At 38.7% G+C, this 16772-nt stretch overlaps 4 protein-coding genes across 4 annotated transcripts; 3 read left to right on the plus strand and 1 right to left on the minus strand.

The window, feature by feature from the left end:
• Nucleotides 1–1682: 1682 nt before the first annotated feature.
• On the plus strand, nt 1683–2834 carry LOC122415431 (larval cuticle protein A3A-like). Its single transcript, XM_043427561.1, has 2 exons — nt 1683–1797; nt 2179–2834. Exons 1-2 carry the CDS (start codon nt 1786–1788, stop codon nt 2782–2784), a joined length of 618 nt encoding a protein of 205 aa, XP_043283496.1. The 5' UTR covers nt 1683–1785; the 3' UTR covers nt 2785–2834.
• Nucleotides 2835–3722: 888 nt separating this feature from the next.
• SMC6 (Structural maintenance of chromosomes 6) lies at nt 3723–9993 on the minus strand. The gene is made up of 17 exons (XM_043427557.1): nt 9382–9993; nt 9095–9287; nt 8626–8778; nt 8012–8376; nt 7814–7944; nt 7540–7740; nt 7199–7392; nt 6687–7018; nt 6265–6572; nt 5955–6174; nt 5681–5848; nt 5391–5578; nt 5148–5313; nt 4936–5049; nt 4648–4845; nt 4351–4484; nt 3723–4229 (listed from the first exon to the last, which is right to left on the minus strand). The coding sequence occupies exons 1-17, from the start codon at nt 9490–9492 to the stop codon at nt 4193–4195; spliced, it is 3213 nt and encodes a 1070-aa protein (XP_043283492.1). The 5' UTR covers nt 9493–9993; the 3' UTR covers nt 3723–4192.
• A 189-nt stretch (nt 9994–10182) lies between these two features.
• On the plus strand, nt 10183–12145 carry LOC122415429 (developmentally-regulated GTP-binding protein 2). Its single transcript, XM_043427559.1, has 5 exons — nt 10183–10470; nt 10654–10961; nt 11039–11469; nt 11577–11778; nt 11853–12145. The coding sequence occupies exons 1-5, from the start codon at nt 10407–10409 to the stop codon at nt 11937–11939; spliced, it is 1092 nt and encodes a 363-aa protein (XP_043283494.1). The 5' UTR covers nt 10183–10406; the 3' UTR covers nt 11940–12145.
• Nucleotides 12146–12439: 294 nt separating this feature from the next.
• Rab40 (RAS oncogene family member Rab40) lies at nt 12440–16719 on the plus strand. Its single transcript, XM_043427568.1, has 4 exons — nt 12440–13009; nt 13323–13516; nt 13597–13819; nt 13928–16719. The coding sequence occupies exons 1-4, from the start codon at nt 12850–12852 to the stop codon at nt 14236–14238; spliced, it is 888 nt and encodes a 295-aa protein (XP_043283503.1). The 5' UTR covers nt 12440–12849; the 3' UTR covers nt 14239–16719.
• The last annotated feature ends 53 nt before the right edge of the window (nt 16720–16772 follow it).

Here is a 16772-nt window from a genome sequence, read left to right on the forward strand (position 1 = left end):
GAGTCCCTATCTTCTGGGAGGGAGCTCATTGGACCGCACACTCGCCTTCGAAATAATTCAGTTTGTATATTCGACAACGTTATAACGGCCCCCGCACCCGAAATTCAACTTTCGACGTCTGCGATCGTTGTTTTCTTTCGTGTTTTTTTTTCTTCGTCTTTCAATCTAGATTCGTCCCACACTTAGAGTCCTGCGAGGCAGAGCTAAAAATGGGAATAGCTGTGAACGTAAGTGATAAAAAAATTCGAGTTAATTGGGGCGTTGATCCTTTTTATAAACGCGTCGCGTTACGCTGACGTTTCTTTCTACATATACACATTCATTTTTTCTCTTTTCGTAACGAAGATCTCATTAATTCTGCTCGTGCGATACGTGAAAGCTTTTCTTCATCGCGGACGCTCGCGACAATTAAACTCGAACCAGATGGTGTTCGCCCGAGGGTAGCCTTGCGTCTCAGAATTCTCGATGACCCTGAGCCGTGCAAATACGAGCCCGTAACCCAAGTCCGGGTCCGGTTGCCTCGACCCGAGCGATATCCTCGCTGATCCATATCTTCTATCGAATTTCTAAGACAACGTTCGAACATCCCTTCCTTTCATCAAAATTCTCACGAATCCCACTGCAAAAATAAAAACACGATATTAGAGCAAAATCAAAGAAAAGAGAATGTGGAGACTTCGAATAATAATAATAATAATAATAATAACAATGCATTTGATACACTTCCACTTCGTTTCCCTCGCACAACGCAACTGAGTACAATCCCCAGAAGCACCATCGAACCTGATTGAATATTTATCAGGAGAAATGTGTCGCGAGTCACGGCTTGACTGGACAGTGACGAGAGAACGATCCGATCGAAGCGATTCTTCGCTTCACTTTTTTCGTCCTTTTTTTATTCTCCGTTCTTTTATTTCGACGAAAACGCAGCTTACCGATCTATGGAAATCCGGGTGTAAGTTATACAAGATACGTGCGCGTACGTACCGCAGTTCTCACACACTATCGGAATCCAGAATCGAACGAACGATCTGCGCTGTCTGCTTGGAATTCGTGAAAACTGTAACAAACTTCTTCCTCGTACAAAACTTCTGTGCACTTGCTCCAATACAAAATATTCTTCAGAAAAAAAAAACAATAATGATATACTCGAAGAATCTGAACAGCTAATAATTGGACGGAGGGACGAACTACTTCTGTCATAGACTGTGAATATCGCTGAGGATTTTCAGCAATTAAAAACAAATTGCAAATCGCGTTTCATAGTACAATTTTAAATTCGATTATTCTCAAGTTTCCAAACTATAAATTTTCCCCTCGATGTTTAATTAGACAGGTTAATTAATTGAGAAGAGAGTGAAAAAAAAAGAAATTCGGTAAACCTCGTGGCAAGGACACGGCCCATTCGTGAGAGATTGGTCCACGGGACCGGTGAAGAAAAAAGGAACGATGAAAAAATAAATGTGAGAACGGGAGTGGGCCCTCAGCCAGCGGGGACCGGCGAACGTTTTGGGTGTGGTCTCTACCGATTCCTTGCCCAATTTCGCGAATAACCCTCGACTCTCGTGTGCCAAAATTTAGCCTGGCTTGACCAGCACGCCACAGCGAAACGGGTGATGGTCGATTGTCCTGGTTACGTCAGTACGTATCTCAACTTCTCGCTCTCTCCATGGGGGTAGGCCCGCTGAGATACCAAGACCGTGGTATATAAGCCGAAATTACGAGACCGAAAGACATCACTCGCTCTAGACTCACAAAGATCAAACGTCGAATAAAAAAACGACAATGGCATTCAAGGTACGATCACACCAACATTTCTTCACAGAATTTAGCGTTAGAACAAAACAAAATTATTGATATTCAATAAACCACTGGGCGTGGGGATTTCGCGATACAAATTCTATCTCTGCCTCAGTTTATATTCATTGTTCTTCATTTCGACCTTCGAATTTTTGCATTTTCTTCTCCATTCTATTTTTTTTAACTCCGAGTGTAATTCTGCATTTCTCGATTGAACTCTCAATACATATACTCTTGACTTTTCCACTTGACTATAAAAACCTTGTTGCACCCACAAATACTATTTTTTCATTTTGTCTCTCATGTTTCTTGGCATGTTGAATTTATCAGAGAAACGCATCTCACCTGATAATAAAACAAAACAAAAAATGATTGCAGTTGGTGACTTTGTTCGCATTGGTGGCTGCGGCGAACGCAGGTTTCATACCAGCCGGACCAGCGGCTTACGCAGCAGCACCACTGGCCTACGCAGCGCCTGTGGCCAAAGCGGTCGTAGCGAAAACCGTCGACGCCGATTACGATGCTCATCCTCAGTACAACTACGGTTACGACGTGCAGGATTCGTTGACCGGTGACGTAAAGAGCCAACACGAGAGCCGGGACGGTGACGTTGTCCAGGGAAGCTACAGCCTCGTCGAAGCCGACGGCTCCCGTCGCATCGTCGATTACACCGCCGATCCCGTCAACGGATTCAACGCCGTCGTGCACAAAGAGCCAGCCCAGGTAGCCGTCAAGGCCGTTGCCGCTGCACCGCTCGCCGTCAAGGCCGTTCATGCTGCACCACTCGCGTACGCCGCTGCACCGATCGCCCATCACCCTGCGCCCGTTGCATACGCCGCTACACCCATCGCTCACGCTGCTCCCGTTGCATACGCTGCTGCACCCATCGCTCACGCTGCTCCCGTTGCATACGCCGCTGCACCCATCGCTCATCCTGCTCCCGTCGCTTATGCCGCCGCACCTGCCACCTACTACCATCACTAGAACAAATTCACCAATATTTATATCAATAAAACGCCATTATTAGCAATTACTATCACGACTTTTTCTACCCTCTTTTATATCCCCGCAACTTTGAATGATCAAGAATCTGAGATAAGTGTGCGGTTTTCCTCACACACGAATGCGAAGATCAGGATGTTCGTGTATGATGAATTCACGATTCGTATGAGCTCGAATTTTCGTTAGTGGACGTTGAAAAATGAAAGTTCTGTAAAAAAAATATGGGAAAACCTTTTCTTTCGTTCACGTCTCCTGCCGATTGGTCCTTGTGCGCGGAAAATTAGTCAAAGGATGGGAAAACTCGTACGAAGTTACCGATCCCCTTGAATCCTGTAGAACATTTCTCGGCCACGCAATGTTGTCCAGTCATTCCCATAGGAGAATAAGAAGAGAAAATGCGTAGAAAATGTAGGAGAGTCAGCTAAAAAGACGATCGAGATTACGAAGCCTGCTGGATTGTCCTGGATCGAGAGCTGTATGGACGAAAAATTAGCATTGCCCTCTTTTCGATACGCAACTGGGTCCTCGAGTGAGCGTTACAATATTTATCGTTAAGAATCGAAATACATGTATATTAAGAATGACGAAATACTTTCTCCGCGCGCGAAGGAGTTCTCGAACGTGCGAATCGCGCTACATATAGTTACCAAATAAAATGACCACGCCTCACGTAATACGGGGTGTGTAGCTCTCGGCCATGGAAGAAAAAAAGGAGCAACGCCGCTCTTTTTTCGCCTCGGAAACTCGACATCCGCAATACTCCCAGACCTTGATCTACTTTCGGACCATCGACGGGTCCGAAACTCTCGCAGACCGAAGGTTCTCAGCTTTGCATTTTTTTTTCGTCTTCTCCCCTCGGTCCTTCGATCGTTGGGATTTAGTGACAAAGTTTTGAAAAACGTGTAATGGTAACGTACAAGTGAATGACAATATTAATTTATTACAAAACAAAACTAAACGACGATGTACAAACAGCACAGATAACTACGAGCATCCTGGCGATAAGAAAAACAAAAATGAAACTACCCTCTCCCTTAAAGGATGTTGCGCCAAGTCGTAGCCTTAAAAAAATCTATCACTTTCTTCGCTTATTTGTTCATTCAAAAACTTGGACTTTGCTTAGAATCGCTCTTACAAACATTAGCTTAACGTAATAATCTGATGATATTACTTTCTTCTCTTTTTATTATAATTATACTTCAACTTCGACTTAGCTTTAGAATCGTTTCTTAAAAATATTCTTTGTACTCGTGACGATTAACACGTGCCTCGTTCGAGGATTTTTTTTCCTACGAGCTTACTTTTACTTATTTATCTTACTTTGCACTTTTTCTGCAAAACAAAAATAAATTCGTAGTTGCATCACTGGTTCGTTTGACGATAAAATTTTCTAATGTCCTCCTGCGTGTCGTTCCGGTGGCGACAATCTGTCAAAAATAAAAGCATATTTTTACACCTGACAAAACAAAATTTGCCAATTTGACGATGTTTTTCCACCAAATTTCAAAGTCAAAAGAAAACAAATGAACGTTTCGTTGGTGAACTCACTTGTGAATTGTAACGTAATCATCCACCTGAACGATCGAAGTATCCAAAGGTGTCAACAAAGTGAACTGGCTCTGAGGATGCGAGCGAGTATAATCGAGTAGTATGTCCAAAATAATTCGTCGGTTTACTTTATCCTGAATCACACAAAAAAAAACAGCAATTGAAAAAAGAGCAAAAACAGTTTGATTGAATTTAATAAATAAGTTACCATGTACGAAAAATTGCGAGGGAACATTTCTGTACGCTTTATTGAACAGCTGTTGGCTTAATTGAGAGTAAAAATATATGGAAACTTGCCATAAAAACATCAAATTCATCGAGGAAGTAGAAGGGCAAAGACGTGCAGTCCCAGAGAGCAAGAATGAAGGCAACTGTCGAGTAAGAACGTTCACCGCCGGACAAAGAACGAACATCGCTGATATTTTTTTTTCCATTCGCTTGCAGAGAAACATCCAATTCAAGGGTCTTGGCGGAATGGCTGATCTTAACGGATCCCTTGGAAAAGATAAAGGAACATTTGCTGTATTTTTTCAACCCTTTGAAAGATACTGGGAGAGACATTTTCAAGGATCATTATTTTCGTACCTTGTATTGACGCAGTTTCAGGATATTGACAAACGTCGCTTGTACTTTTTCGCCGATTTTTTTTTTCACTTCGTGATACATCTTATGTCTTTGCTCCAATCGTTTCAGTTGGCGCTACAATGAATTTCGAATATTTTAATTCAAACAACGAAATTAAAGTTTTGTCTGAAGATTATTTCGAGATATTTGAAAATTAGGAAAACGGGACTTACGTTGTTGCAACCTTGAACACACTCCAGGCGCGATTCAATTCCCTGGTACTTCTCTTTTTTTTGTGTCAACTCCAACAGCAGCTCTTCCTTCGATCCAATTTTATTTTCGATTGCGCTTATCTTTCCTTTTAGTCGATTCGCCATTTTGACTATCTCTTCGACACTCCTTAAAGCCCATTAATTCATATAAATTTTCTCGTCACTGTGGATTTGGTCGAAAAACGAATTTGGTCGATTACCCACCTGTCTGTTTCCATACGCGGACAATGGCTTTCCGCTTCAGCGACGAATTTCTCCATCACGCGTTTCTGCGTGTCGTACTCCGCTGTTAATTTTTGTATTGCCATTTGAACATGCTCGGCTTCTCTATTCGCCCGCTCAAAATTTGAATTCAATATGTCTTTCTCATTGGTCAGTCTTTGTATATCACTCTGGTAAAAGGAAAAACATTTGAAAAATTCGTCAACATACCAAGGGGGAGGGTAGAATTTGTGTAAAAGAGCAAAGTCCACAATTAATGTCAATTCACTCACCCGTATTTTGTTCACTTCATCTTGTAGTGATTGAGTACGTTCTCGATAAGTTTTAATGTCCTCGGACTCTTTGAACTTCGTTTTCATTTCTTCGTATTCAACGCTTAAACGTTTTTCCTTTTCTCTCTCTTCTTCAATCTTTTTTTCCAACACTTTTTTTTCCGTCATCTGCGTATTAAAACATGAACATGAAAAAGGCAACGAAAAGAATTTAACGGGACATTCTTCTACTAGTTGATGATTTGATCGAATTATCTTGAGTAGGGAAACTCACATATACATCAGTGTCTTCAGATTTTTGGTCCTTTAATTCTTCAGCGATACTAGCCAATCTCGCTAGTGCTGCTGCGCGCATGGATCGAAGTTTTAAAACTTTCTGAGAAACCTCGCGGAATTCAGTTAGCGTGCGCTGAAGTTTGTCCCGAGTAAGTCTCTGGGCTTCCAAAGCAACTGCAGCCGCTTGCTCAGCTTCTTCGAGTTGTTGTGTCTCAGCCCTGCAAATAAATGTCACGAAAGTTGTTTATTATTGCCAAAATGGGTCGAAAACATTGCTGATAAACTGTTCAGATCGATCAAACTCTCACCGAATTGCATCAGACGTTGAGACTTGGAGGAACTTTGGCCTACCAACTCTACCACCGTAACTCTTATACCGGGGATCCGGAAAAAACTCGTCACCGCGTTTAGTAAGAGCACGTTTGCAATTCGCCGGTACGAAACGACGATCGCACATTATTCTACTGGCTTCCTCACTCGTCGGAATGAGCATTATGCATTCAAGTCCTTTCTGATCTATCAGACAATTGGTCACTACCGGCTCGGCGATTTCCAAAACATCAAGAAAGTTCATGTGATTTTCCGGATGGGTACCGCCGCGACTGACGTCGTGAACCTGTCGAATTTCGCAAACAAATAGTTCAATATTATTCTCCCAATGAACTGAGTTTATCATCGAAAAACGCAAATTTATCATAGAATTTTCAGGAACTTAAAAATTTTTTTTTACCTTAGGCAAAAATTTACTGGCGATAATGGTTGGCATGCGCTGCCCGCCGTACGTTTCTTGCATAATTGCACGAAGAATATTTGCATCCTGAGCATTGTCAACAGCAAACGCTCCGAGGAGTCCTGCTCCCAAATAATATTCGACCGCTGCCGTCCACGTCGAATCCTTCATTTTCACATACGAGCCCAACGGCCCGATCGGTTTCTTATGGAAACGACCACGCTTGTGCTCTTCGTCGATACGTTTCAACAAACGCGGGATATTTGCATCAAAAGTCGAAGTTGGGTCATTCGATTGTTGCCTCAACATTGACAGTTCGTGCTTCGATTTACCTTTTAAAAAAAATTATAAGTTCGTGTTACGACACATAATCGCAATTTCAGCCGGAAATAGTAAAATTTATAAAATTTATCTCAGAAAATAGAATGAAGGAGAAAATTCAACGACATTTATGATGATATTTTAGAATCGCAACAGATTTAGTTGTAGATTGAGAAGAAATTGGAACTCACGAACGATTTCTTCGCGTCGCTGTAATTCGGTCTTTGCCAAATCGTGTTCATGTTCAAGCCGCCGTTGTTCCGCGTGCAAATGCGTCACATCGTTTTGTTTAGTGCGTAACATCGCATCGACCTCATCGAGATCTTTTTTCTGTTTCTCCTCTTCTACTTTTAAACGCGCATGTTCGGCACTTTTATCTTCCGCACTGAAAAATTTCCAATTTTTTAAGCGATAAAGACCAATGAATCAAATTTCGAAAATATACTTTTTTCGACTAATGTGTAAACATCCAAATGAAAATGTAATAATCACAGCCATAAAGCTTTTGTATACATTTCAAGAAATTTTCTACCTTTCAAGTCTTTTTATTTCTTGGTCTATCGAAGCTATATCGTTTTGAAGTCTTGTTACAGCCTTTTTGCTCATTTCCCACTCGTGCATTTTTTTCGTAACATCCTCTTTTTTGGCCATGTAGGCTTCTTTCATCGTTTGGAATGTAGCAGCACTATCGGCCATTTCTTTCTCCACTTCGGCAAGTTTGATGCGTCGCTCTCTGAAACAATGAAATTTCAGTGTTAATAACTTTTGAAGAGAGTACTTTGAAGTTTAAGTAATTTGACATTTACTCGATTAAAGCAGTTAATTTTTCCTCGTTTGATTGGCGGTTGTTCTCCGCACTTTCGTATTCGGCTAATTTCTGAGTTTGAACATCGAGCAATTTTTGAACCTTGGCCAATTGCTTTTCCTCCGCAATTGCCTAAAACAGAATTGACAATGAACACTGATTGGGAGATGACGGAGAAAAATGGAAAATGCTAACGAACCTTTGCCCAATGAAGCTCCAGCTGATGAGTTTCAAGTTTTTGCTTTTCCGATTCTATCGACTCCAGAATTTTCAAACTCTTTTCAAGGTCCTGAACTTCCTGCATAGATTCAGCAAGATACATTTCGACCTCGTGCAAATGGGATCGGGCCTCTTCGCTCAATATTTGCGCCGTTTGATAATTTTCTCCAATTATGTCCATCTGAGTTGCTTTCATGAAAAATTTATACATCTGGCTAGGATTCGTTGATGTCAAGAATTCTCGTGAAATGTCCTGGTTTAATACTGATATTGGATTGTCAACTTGAATATTCATTTGTGATATTATTTTCTCGAGTTCCTCTTTTCGCGTCGATATTACTTTTCCTGTGGGCAGTCAAAAATCAAATTCGAATAATAGTTAATCATGGAATCTATTTCTCCAAGCATTAGCCCTACAACGAAGTTCGAAACTAGTCCAATATTTTCTTCAGCAAAAGTCGCTCTTCGCATGAAAAACCAAAGTTGAATGATCTACCGTGTGTTCCATTTATTTATGCTGAAGAAAGACCGTCAAAGAGATCCAGAATTTATATTCTGTAGATTTTTTCATGTACAAACACAACTACTACGTACCATCAATGCTTTTCAATTTGTAGTCCGAAGTATTGCCAATGTGACGTACAACTGTTATCATCTTTCCATATTGTTCAGGCTTGTAGCTGAAAGGCCCCTCGTTGACTATGTTTATTTCTATTGTCGCTTTGCTCTTTCCGCCTTTTATTAAATCTAAAATATTATAAATTTTTCATGTGCATGTAGTTAAGACAGAATATCTTTAGATCACTGCAACTTTGAAAGGAATTTGGAAGACATTTGACTCACTAAAACCATGATCACAAAAAAATGTCAAGTTTCTCCAACTAGAAATATGCTGCAAGGTGAAAAGAAATTGAATAAAAAATTTTTCATTTAAAGGATTTATTGATCAAGGCAAAGAAATTTTGCTGTCACATGAATTACTACACTAATCTAAGTTAGATGTTTAAAAAACATTTGAAATAATTCAAATTCCTTTCCAAAAAAATTTAACAATAAAAATTACCTTTTACAGAACGTCCCCTTTTAGTGGCATTGGCTCTTGTGCCAAGACCAACAGTTAAGGCAGTCAGGAGAGCGCTTTTGCCACTACCATTTTGACCGATGATAAAATTGACATTAGGATTCAAAATAATTTCCAAGGCTTCGTGGCACATGAAATTTCTAACAAAAATCCGATGAATTTTACCCGCTGTGCACTGAAAAATGACGAAAAAAATTGTTCCAATCACAATAGAAAGTAGGAATTTCAAGAGCGAAACTAGGTTTCGGCAAAAAACAACAAAAACTTACTGGGGGATGTACAGTGGAATTTGCTAACACTGCCAAGACTCTTTTAGTCGGTGATTCTGACGCGTCTTCCGCATGTTTCCGTTTCTTTTTGCCTCCTTTGTGATTTTCCATTTTCTTTTTATATCACAATTCACCCTCCAGTTCATGGAATTTGAAGAATTGTGTAAAAAGCGGATCGAAAACTCGAACAGTCCGCGCGCACTATCAAAAAATCTTTTGTCCCGCGAAAATGATAGGTTAACTACGTACTTCAACGAATCCGAGAAAAACTACATCAAAACAGAATTGTTATACATTTTGGCGGCTACGACAAGTATCAGAATTTTTCGTTTTTACTCTGAATCAAACGTATACAACTAAACAACGTTGAAATATTTGTTTTCGACTACTTCCTCTAATATTCTCTTATCCTCTTATATCTCGAAATCAACGTTGAAACTCTCAAACATACAGGAAACACCGTTATTTAGTCGCTTTCCCGCCGAGCAGCGAAACTTCGTATCGTTTTTGTTTGAAATTCCAGGAAGTGAATTTGTAGCGAAAGAAAACGATTGGTCACCCTTATCGACAAATAATCACACTGAAGTTGTCCTTGACAATTTTTTTTCTAGGGTCTTTCAATATCTCGCTGTGAAAGAGGGAAATTCGAGGAAATTTTCCGATATCCACGTTCAACTTCAACAGAGTATTTATAGCAATAATATATATTTGTCAGTCTAATGATACATATGTAGCGGATTTTTAGCGAAAGAAAACGATTGGTCACCCTTATCGACGACGACAAAATCGCACTGAAGTTTTTTCTAGGGTCTTTCAGTACCTAGCTGTATGAGAAAAGGGAATATTCGGGGAAATTTCCAATATTTCGCGTTCAACTTCAACAGAGTATTTAGCAATAATATATATAGTCGGTCTAATGACATATATGTATATTTTACACGCGTTTTAACGGTCTCTTAGTACGTAAACTATTTTATCCATGCAATCCTTTTTACTGAACCGTTGATTTAAATAATATCTACGCCATGGGAATACTCGAGAAAATCTCGGAAATCGAGAAGGAAATTGCAAGAACTCAAAAAAACAAGGGTGTGTTAAATTTTATTTTTGAGGTTATATATTTCGACTATCATGCCGAAACGTGCATATTTTTGTAAAATAGACATTTTCTCAGTTTTTTTTCCAAATTAATGACAGCGCTGCTGTTGTTTCGTGGAATCTCAATTCAATATTTACTTAGTTACGAAATTGCCCTTTTTCATTTTATTACAGCAACGGAATACCATCTGGGATTGTTGAAAGCAAAATTAGCAAAATACCGATCGCAGTTGTTAGAACCCTCAAAAAAATCGGAAAAAGGTGAAGGTTTTGATGTTCTCAAGTCCGGTGATGCCAGAGTAGCTCTCATCGGTTTTCCATCAGTTGGAAAATCCACTTTATTGAGCACGCTAACTCATACAGAATCAGAAGCCGCTTCCTATGAATTTACCACCCTGACTTGTATCCCTGGTGTTATCGAGTACAAAGGAGCAAACATACAACTTCTTGATTTGCCTGGAATCATTGAAGGAGCTGCTCAAGTATGTATTGAGAAAAGTAATGCGCTAAAATAAACTGAAAACTTTCAAATTTGTCTAATTTGGTTTGTCTATATTAGGGAAAAGGAAGAGGAAGACAAGTGATAGCTGTTGCAAGAACGGCGGATCTTGTATTGATGATGTTGGATGCAACGAAGCAAGATGTACAGAGGCAATTATTAGAAAGAGAATTAGAGTCTGTGGGCATAAGATTGAACAAGCAAAAGCCAAACATATATTTCAAGATAAAAAAGGGTGGTGGATTATCATTCAACTCGACATGTCCATTGACTAAAGTAGATGAAAAACTAGTCCAGATGATACTTCACGAATACAAGATCTTCAACGCGGAGGTGTTGTTCCGTGAGGATTGCACCGCTGATGAATTGATAGACGTTATTAACGCTAACAGAGTTTATCTGCCCTGCTTGTATGTGTACAACAAAATTGATCAAATTTCTATTGAAGAGGTTGACAGGATAGCTAGGCAGCCAAACAGTGTTGTTGTAAGGTAATGGAAAAAAGCAGCAACAGAGGGACACAATGGCAAACGAAATTTTTGAAAATAATTCTAACCCTATAAGTGAACAATTTTATTCATTCAATTCTTTTCAACAGTTGTAATATGAAGTTGAATCTCGATTTCCTGCTTGAGACCCTATGGGAATACTTGTCACTGATTCGAGTATACACCAAGAAACCTGGTCAGCCACCAGATTTTGATGACGGTTTGATCCTCCGGAAGGGCGTCACCGTGGAGCATGTTTGTCATTCTATACATCGCACCCTAGCAGCTCAATTTAAATATGCACTCGTTTGGGTAATTCCTCACAACAATTATAAAAGAGAAATATGTAAAGTGTGATGTAACATGGAATTATTTCGATTTTACAGGGAACGAGTACGAAGTACTCACCGCAACGAGTGGGGATTCAACATATAATGCACGACGAAGATGTTATACAAGTTGTTAAAAAATAAGTTGACTATGAATACATCAATTATCAAGATTTCTAGCGTTACGTATATTCATATATATTTACGCGGATTGCACGGAATGGGGAGGAAAGTAAAAAACGAACAGATATTTTGCGGGTATTCTTACATATTATCCCTGTTTTATAAAACACTCAGATTGTGCTATGGATCGATGAAATCTTTCTAACAAAATAAACATTATTAATCAACATTTGTTTCACCTTTATCGCTTCACATTTTATCCTTTCTCCGCTTATTCTATTTTTCAATTATTCCGCCACCTCTCAAGTGTAGATTATTTTTTGGACTAGTTTCGTTTGGAACGAATCTAGGGATTTTATTTCTTTTGTAAATTCTAACGTGAATATTGGCAAAAATGATAAGTGGACGACTTCGGCTTATTCGAAGCGAGCAACACAAGAAGTAATAAAGGAGGAAGAGAGAGCGATTCATCGCTGCGTGCATATGTATATGTATATATTTATGTTTGCATATATATAAAAAGTATTCCTCTCCTCATATTTTGTTATGATCTGGTGGGAAGATCAGTGTCGTTTTGGTGAATGTCTCGTGCTACCGAAAATTTCTTACATGTGAGAAATACATTTCGTAACTACTCGTGGCCGAAGTGACATTGATTGATTGTTGTTGTTGTTTGTTATTCTTCCAAATGATGAAACTATTCGAAGTGAATGAAATATTTTCGCGAAGAAGACAAACACAGACTTAGTGTTCGACAAGAAAAGTTACGAAAAGAGACGAGAAACACAAAATAAGGAAAAAAATAGTGAGAAATTACGAAAAGAAGAGAGTGGAACCGAACAAAAAACAAAGAAAACGACGATCAAGGGGCGAACATAATCGCTCATAGGGACGATTGCAGTATGCTTAGGATTTGCGATAACGAGGTATTATGGCCGGAGAAGAGGCTAACGCTGCAAAGCCTCGTCAGCAAAAGGAATATGACTATTTGCTGAAATTTCTTCTGGTCGGTGACAGCGACGTCGGAAAACAGGAGATACTTAGTGGCCTCGAGGACGGTGCATCCGAATCACCGTTTTGCAGTGGCAGTGGTTAGAGCCATATTTCGTTTTGTCACTTTTTTAAATTTTTCTACTGCTTTACAATAATTATTCCGTGCATTTATTTTTTTTATATCCTTCGATCTTTCCTCGTGCTTGAGTAATCAAGTAAAAAAATGAAATTATGTTTACAGATCTATAAGCATGAATAACAGAAAACAAAAAAATTCAGTCTCCGATAGTGAAAAAGACAACAAAAAGCTTTTCAAACTTTTGATGTAAACATATGAAAACCATCATCCAGAAACTCGTATGAATTCCACAAACTAAACATTGGTCTGTAAATAATCGAATTTATTTACAGCTTACAAAACAACAACTATTTTGCTAGATGGCAAAAGAGTTAAATTACAATTATGGGATACCTCCGGTCAAGGTAGATTCTGTACGATAATAAGATCGTATTCGCGTGGAGCTCAGGGTATTTTATTAGTCTACGATATCACAAACAAATGGTCTTTCGACGGCATCAATCGATGGCTCAAAGAAGTCGAAGAGGTAAATAGAAACTTTCAGCTGTTTTTTTTCCTCTAAAACATTGAACTAATACTCTCACACAAATACTTGCTTTTTTGTAGCATGCGCCAGGAGTACCGAAAGTTCTTGTTGGAAATCGTCTTCATTTGGCGTTCAAGAGACAAGTGGGAGAACGGGACGCTGAAGCCTATGCAGCCAAAAATCGCATGGCATTTTTTGAGGTTTCTCCTCTCTGTGATTTCAATATACGAGAAAGTTTTTCTGAACTCTCACGAATGGCACTTCACAGGAATGGAATGGAAAGACTGTTGAGGTCGAACAAAGGTGCTCATTCAAGTCCTTCCCTTTGCCATCATCCATTGCCCATTATATCAAAATGCAAAAACATTTTTTTTATTAGCTTATAAAATTTTTCGATAAAATGTGTTGCAGTACTGAGTCTCCAAGAGTTGGCATGTCGTGCAATAGTTGCACGAACGACGGTCTACGGTATAGACCAGTTGCCGTTGCCGGTGTCGATAAAATCGCATCTCAAGTCATACGCGATGACGACAACGTCGCAACTGCGTTATAACGGAAACCGTTCGCAGAGTTCGAGCAAGAGTTTGGGTTCGCACAATCGTAAGCTACGTTTCGTGGGTGGCGGTGGTAACAATGGTATAACGACACCAGGTAGTTCACCGGGGAGCGTGAACGATTCGCGCACGAGCTGCGCTGGTCGCAATTCTTGCGCGATATCCTGAGGTCGAATGAGTCCTGAGGCAAAACGCGATTCGAAGACCATTGTTTCTATGACGCCTTTGCGGAATCATCAAGCGTTCTTCCCTTTGTCTCTCTTCGAGTTCGATCGCGAACACGTTCGTAATTGTCCAATCGTGTACGTAGATAGCAATAACTTTCGCACTGCGATTATATCGATATGATAAGCGATCAGCCACATCGCTCTCGTTTCATCAAAGAGCAAAAGGCGAAACAAATGAGAATATATATATTCGAAAAAGCAACAAATATACAAGAGCAACAGTAATTACCCGTTGTACGGAGAACAAACGCAAGTACTTAGTTCCGAACACTGAAACCTGTTAACCGTACGAATACAATTAGAGCTCCCAAGGGCTTTTTTTCCTCAACGAAAGAATTACGAATCATTTTACCAAATATCGATAATCGTGAATGCGTACCTAATTGTTCTTTATCGTAATTCAGTGAATTAACGTTGCGGATCTTTTTTTTTACATATGTTCACAATAATCGTCGTTATTTCGGTGATCGTCTACGCCGTTTTCTTCTCTCATTCGAGCCGTTATCTCCGATTACGAAAATATTTGTACGGTGAAACTTTAACGATATTTATATCAATCGACGCGAACCGTTGAGATCTTTTGTAATTAACTCTTCGACGACGAACAAACAATGGGTTTCACCCGACATATTATTTATACTGCGTAAACCTCGGTAAACTATCTTCTATGTATATAAACTATTCTATCGGTAATAACCTAAATATTATAATTAAATATATAAAGATATATATTTTACTGTTAAAGTTTTTACGAATTCGTTTATTACGACGTCCCGAGTAAAACTCTAACAATAATATATATACATTGTGAGTGATGCGTGTGTGTGTGTATGTTTGAAGCATGAACGAGAGTACAGAAGAGATGGAAAAAAAGAATCGAGTGATTTGAGATGAAACGATGGGATGGCGTTAGAATGAAAAATCAGTAATGATTTATCCACAATACACAATCATTTTCGTACCAAAAACCGAATTGTTGATTTTTTCTTTAAAAAATATAAGTTTTCTTTTTTTCTCTCTTTTTTATAATACGATTCTTAACGAGATTTTTTGCTCTAACGATTCTCATCGCTCTTTGGGATACGATTTTTTCAATGTTATATACCGTCCTGAAAATCGTGCTGTTCGTAAAATCGTTAAAGGAAAAAAACGCAAAGCTGGCTATATTCTTTTTCGTTTTCCAGCCTCCCCGCCCCGAATAGACCAAATAAATCCTACTATATATTTGTACACTGTAAATAGATAAAGATCTGATCATTTGATTTACAAGATTGGCTCATTTCATATCGCGCGTGTACGATAAAGATAATGAGAATAAGGAAGGAAAATCTAAATGTTGAATATCCTCATAATTTTTCCATTCTTTGTGTACGACTTTAGAAATTCCGATTAGCAGAGAGAATAAAAAATAGGCAAAAATTCATTGTAAATTATAACGAGGGAAGAAAGTAGCACACACTACAAAGTTTTTCCCACGTGACGACCCCCAATATTTTATACAAACATAGTCGAACTTCAGTTTGTCGAAGGAAAATGTGATTTTCTGGCCAAATTGAGGTAATAAAATTGTGTGATTTTTCGTGAAATATAATCCTCTGTGTTTTTTCTTACAAAGCATAGAGAAGGATGGGAAATAAGTGATTTATCGTACGCGAAAAGGTGCGAGATACTCGTTGTACCCTGAACAAATGAAAAGTACACTTGAAAAATAAAATTAGAAGCAGCGTCGAATTCAAGACAGGTCGTCTCCGTTTTGGCAAGTTCAATTGTTTTTTTTTTTTTTTTTTTTTCACGTTTCTTTATGATATTAAAGATTGGACATTCCGTTCATAAAAATCCGGAAGGAAAGATTGAGACAAGAATAATAATAATAAAAAAAAGCAGCAGGGACGATGATATTTTTGTAAAACATATATTATATGGTATTCGTTGAAAGGATTAACAAGTTTTTACCGTGTAAGAAAATCTCAGCCTTCTGAGTATGGGGAGGAAGGACATGTGAGCGTGACTGATAACAAAACATTAAAAAATTGCATCATTCGAGTAACCCGAAGTGCGAATAAAAATTATCACGAAATCATGCTGGTAGAGAAAGTAGAAGACGAAAAACGAATAACGAATTGACGATCTTCGAGATTGACACTTTACCGAATTACAAAAAAACAAACGTTTCTTTTTCTGAACCAACGTATTGCTCGTCATCGTGTGTGTTACTAAACAATAAAAACGTGACAACACTGTAGAAGAGAGAAGGCTGAAAACGTGATTTTCTGCCTGTATATATATTGCATCGCGTTACTTACACCTTATATCAGATACTAGAATAACAAATTTGTATGATATTATTAAAATTATTATTGTAATATTTATTTACTCTAATTACGAAATTGCTAAACCTCAATAAAAATTGTAATATCATTGAGAACAGCTGTTTTTTTTGAGTCCTGACACACATTTTTCTTAATAAATTAATAA

Source organism: Venturia canescens, chromosome 8, assembly GCF_019457755.1.
Source record: "Venturia canescens isolate UGA chromosome 8, ASM1945775v1, whole genome shotgun sequence".
Classification (NCBI taxonomy): Eukaryota; Metazoa; Arthropoda; class Insecta; order Hymenoptera; family Ichneumonidae; genus Venturia; species Venturia canescens.